Source organism: Lottia gigantea, assembly GCF_000327385.1.
Source record: "Lottia gigantea unplaced genomic scaffold LOTGIsca_32, whole genome shotgun sequence".
Classification (NCBI taxonomy): domain Eukaryota; kingdom Metazoa; phylum Mollusca; class Gastropoda; family Lottiidae; genus Lottia; species Lottia gigantea.
In genome coordinates, this window is record NW_008709073.1 from 582133 (window position 1) to 587138 (window position 5006).

At 34.5% G+C, this 5006-nt stretch overlaps 1 protein-coding gene across 1 annotated transcript in view; it reads left to right on the forward strand.

Moving 5' to 3' along the window:
• Positions 1–3409: 3409 nt before the first annotated feature.
• The window catches only part of LOTGIDRAFT_162030 (hypothetical protein), a gene marked incomplete at both ends in the record, with an annotated part of 2265 nt that continues 668 nt past the window's right edge, over positions 3410–5006 (forward strand). The window contains 3 exons of the mRNA XM_009057968.1: positions 3410–3635; positions 4376–4830; positions 4931–4979. Of these exons, the coding sequence (XP_009056216.1) occupies positions 3410–3635; positions 4376–4830; positions 4931–4979 (730 nt within the window). The remainder of the gene's footprint in view (positions 3636–4375; positions 4831–4930; positions 4980–5006) is intronic.

The following is a 5006-nucleotide window of genomic DNA, read 5'->3' on the forward strand; positions in this document are numbered from 1 at the left end:
GTAATTTTCTGGTCTGTGGTAGACTCGATCCCATTGAATCCAATAATACTTGATCCCCCTCTCTATTTTCTAGCTCATTAAGTATAATATATTCTAATCCTTATATATAGATGTTTATCTTTTCAGAACCTATAAACTTTTGTTTATTGTAGATTACTCGTTGGTGTTTTTTTTAACTTAATACTAACTATGCTAACTGCACCTTATCTTGTATTGAACATTTATCTCTTTATTTGTGACCTTGGCCAGTGCTTTACAAAGAAGTTTTTAGTAACTTCTTCACTCTTAACACCAAGTTTCATCAAAATCCATTGAAAATTGTAGCTTTTATTGTGCCCACAACAAAATTTTGATGCGATCTTACTAAATCAAGGACAATAACTAAAAAAATTGTTCATTGAAAAATCTTCAAATAGCTCACACCAAGTTTCATTAAAATCCATTTAAAATTGTAGCTTTTATTGCATTCGCAAAATTTTTTTACTAATTCAAGGACATTAACTCAAAAACCGTTTAAGGAAAGGTAGCTTGCCAGGCAACATAAGCCCACTACCAGCTGTCAGAAATGATAAAGTCTTTAGAGGTTTAATATGTGAAACCAATCATCCATTTGTTACTAATTTCAAGCTTTATTGAGATCTCATACCAAGTTTCATCCATATTGGATAAAAAATGAAGTCTGTAACAGGCCATGGTGTCTTAACCATAAACCATTTGTCATACCGCCGTCTTATCAATCCCAAATTCACACCAAGTTTCATTAAAATCCATTAAAAATTGAGCAAGATTTTCGTTAAAGAATTAAAGCTGAAAGAAAATCAAACTTTTCTTTGGAATATTTACTTGGAAAAAATGTGTTCAAACGGGCATCGGCATTGTGTTTTGTTTACATGACCTCATTTCTGTTCTACCAATCTGATTGGTCAGATTTCAATGCCACCAATCTCATTTTCACGCCCTCAAAGCGCAGTGTAGAGGGCTTAGTTTAATAAAGGTTGATAAAACCATGTCAAAACCTGTATTCATGATACGATGCTATCAGGCCTACAAGCCAAATTAGATGCATTGAATTAACTCCAAATCCATTCATCCGATAGTGACCAATTTCGAACTTGACTGAGATCTTGTCTACATATACGTGCATACCAAGTTCCATCAAAATCAGATAAAACCTGCACCCTGTAACATAACTACAAGCCAAATGTGAAGCGTTTTTATTAAGTCAAGAGCAATACATCCAAAACCATTCATCATTTATGACCAAATTCAAACTTCATCAAGATCAAGCTGCCACAGTCAAGTTTGATGATGTTTGTATTTACCGTGGGGATGGAAACATATGTATTGGAGAAGAAAATTCAGCTATAAGAGAACAGCTCAATTGTGGCACCAATATGTGAAAATTGTTTGAAAAGTGGTAAAACTCATGCAACATGAAATGCTGTTAAAACTCAAAAAAGAAAAGCGGTTAATTTGTAAACTTTTTTATTTTTCGTCCGATTAATCTGAAATTTTTTAAAAATATTATATTCCATATGGAACTATGTGTTTATCTATCTGTATTAAGTTCATGTCGTCTGCTTGTGATGTAATTGTAGTCTGAAAGATGTATGTAAGAGTTATGTATGAGAGGGGATGAGTGAATGCGAGAAGGCCAGAGAGAGGTTATGGACGTTGGTGGGGTTTTAGCTTATATGTATACTGTGGAATAAAAGAGTAATATTTAGTGTTATTATGTCAACTTAATATGGTAGCAGAAAGCGTGGTTTCCAAGCGTAATGGAACAATGATTCATGGGAGAAACTATTTTGAAAATTGAGGCCCGTAATATCAGAAGAGAAGAACACGGTGTAATTTATTTGTGACTGTAATTCGTTTATTTGTGTTGACAATCTTATTGAGAATGGCGTCTGCGTACAAAGCCCCACCAAGGTTTACTGAAAGTAAACCATATACTAGATGGGTGGACGAACTAAAGGCATGGCAATGCTTAACAGTTTTAGAAAAGATAGCTTGCCATGCAAGTTAATATACGCCCACTGGCAGCTTTGATTTAACATAAATATGTAGCAGTACAGTAACAATCACCAGTATGAAATATTCAACCTTCAGTCATACACTTCTTTTGAACTCTTTAGCACAACACTGAATAATATTGAGTATGAATTATTGCCCTAGTTCTTGAAAAAATGTTCAATCTTTAGCTCGTGAAAAGTCTAGAAGGCAAATATTCAATCTTCAGGACTGAATAAAAAAACCAAGTTTTGTCAAAATCCAGAAAGAATCATGCCTTTTAGTGTTTAAGAGCTAAATTTGAAAGCGGTTTCAAGAACAAAGGCAATGACTCATACTAAATATTTTTCAATTCTTCTGATTTTCAATAGGGTTCATCCTTAGGTGATTACGAACATTCACAACAAGTTTCATCAAAGTGATTACATGCTAAAAATTGAACGTTTTCAATCGCAAGGGCAATAACTCATACTAAATATTTTTCAATTTTTCTGATTTTCAATAGGGTTTATCCTTGGGTGATAACAAACACTCATGCCAAGTTTCGTCAAAATCCGTCAAGAATTGTCCCTTCTAGAGCGTTTACAAGCTAAAATTTTAACGCGTTTTCAAGAACAAGGGCAATAACTCATACTAAATATTTTTCAATTTTTCTGTTTTTCAATACGGTTTATCCATGGGTGATAACCAACACTCATGCCAAGTTTCGTCAAAATCTGTCAAGAATTGTGCCTTCTAGAGTGTTTACGAATTAAAAATTGAACGCGTTTTCAAGAACAAGAGCAATAACTAATACTAAATATTTTTCAATTTTTCTGATTTTCGGTAGGGTTTATCCTTGGGTGATTACAAACACTCACACTAAGTTTCGTCAAAATCCATCAAGAATTATGCCTTCTAGGTTGTTTACAAGCTAAAATTGAACGCGTTTTCAAGAACAGGCAATAACTCATACTAAATATTTTTCAATTTTTCTGATTTTTGATAAGGTTTATCCTTCGGCGATAACTAACACTCATACCAAGTTTCATCAAAATCCGTCATGAATTGCACTTTCTAGAGTGTTTCAAGAACAAGGGCAATAACTCATAGTAAATATTTTTCGATTCGTCTGATTTTCAATAGGGTTCATCCTTGGGTGATTACAAACAACCATACCAAGTTTCCTTGAAATCAGTCAAGAATTGTGCCTTGAAGAGTGTTTACGAGCAATTGTGGACGGACGGACCGACGGAATGAGGTGACAGCATTATACGCCCCCCCATTTCATGTGTGATTATAAAAACAAAACAAGCCTTGGCTGTGGCCTTGACACTGGATGAAAAAGATTCAACCGGAATCCGTGACAAAGTGTTTAGCGATATTCTTTTGGATACTTTGAAATCGGAAGCAGGGAATGGAAGAGTTAATTAAATACATGAATAAAATATTTAAGAAGAATCAACTTTCAGAAGCATATGAGGCCTATACAGATTTTGATCGGTATAGATGTGAACCAGGAGTTAAAATGGAAACTTATGTATTGGAGTTCGAAAAGAGGTATAATAAGACAAAAAAGTTTCAAATGGAATTACCAAAGTCAGTTTTGAGCTTTAAATTACTGGACAATGCAAATTTAGACGGTAAAGATCGTAAATAGGTATTGACAGGAGTGGATTATTCCCAGATAGAGACATTATTTACTCAAATGAGTTCTTCTTTAAAGAAATTCTTTGGACAGCAAGCATTTTCATCCAGTAAGGATGAGTCTAAACAGAAATGAAATGAAACCCTACTTCCTACTTTTCTGCACCATGTGGGCCAATAAGAGTCTAAACAGAGTGTAAAGGTTGAGGCACCTACATATGTTAGTGAAGGAGATGAACAGAGTTTTTACACTGGTAATAGGTGGCAAAGTTACAATTTTAGAAGTAGAAAGCTACGTTCGAGGATAGGTTCCTAACAGGGGAAGAGAAGGATATGTTAAAAAGTTAAATCCGATTGCAGCAGATGGTCATCCATTAAAATGTAGGAGCTGTGAATCAATTAGACATATGGTGAGGGTTGTCATGATGCATATGAAAATTTTAAGGCAAAGACTGAAAAAGCTGTTTTATTTACAGGGAATCTTCGACATGAATTGGAAGTACTTACCTGTCAGACCTTCAATTGCACTGTGTTAGACATCAACAGTCGCTGGGTCAAACTGGATGAAATGTTATACTGATAGTTTAAATTCTAGTCAGTTACAAGAGGTAACTGAACTTGATAGTGAAACTGTATTTGAATTTGGTAGTGGCTGCCGAATGAAATCACTTAAAAAAGTTACATTTCCATGCAAGATTGCCGGTGTGAATTGTACCTATTACTACTGATATTGTAGACAGTGAAATACCTTTGTTGTTAAGTAAAACATCTATGAAAGAGGCTGCTGTAAAGCTTGAGTTAGAGAATGATGTGGCGGAAATATTTGGAAATGCTGTTAATCTTCAGTGTACTGATGCTGGTCATTATTGTATTGAGCTCCAACAATGTGATGTTCCTGTGAAGGAAATTTTCATTAATAGTGAAGAAAAGGGCAACTTAACCTCTAAATACAAGATTATAGAAAAGCTTCATAAACAATTTGCCCATCCCAGTAGTGATCGGCTTAAATCACTATTAAAAGATTCTGGAATGTATGACATAGACTATCAAAAGTGTATTGATGAACTGTCACAAACATGTAATATTTGCAAACTTTATAAGAGATCACCTCCAAGACCTGTTGTGTGTTTGCTTAGTGCCTCTGAATTTAATGAAGCTGTTGCCATGGATCTCAAGAAATGGAAAGATGGGGTATATTTTTTACACATGATTGACATGGCAACTCATTCTCTCTTGCTAGTGTCATACACAATAAAACTCTGTGATTATTGAACAAATTATGACAAAATAGATTGGAGGAGGATTTGGGATACCCAAAAGTTTTTTAGCAGATAATGGAGGTGAATTTTCCAATGATGACGATCGTG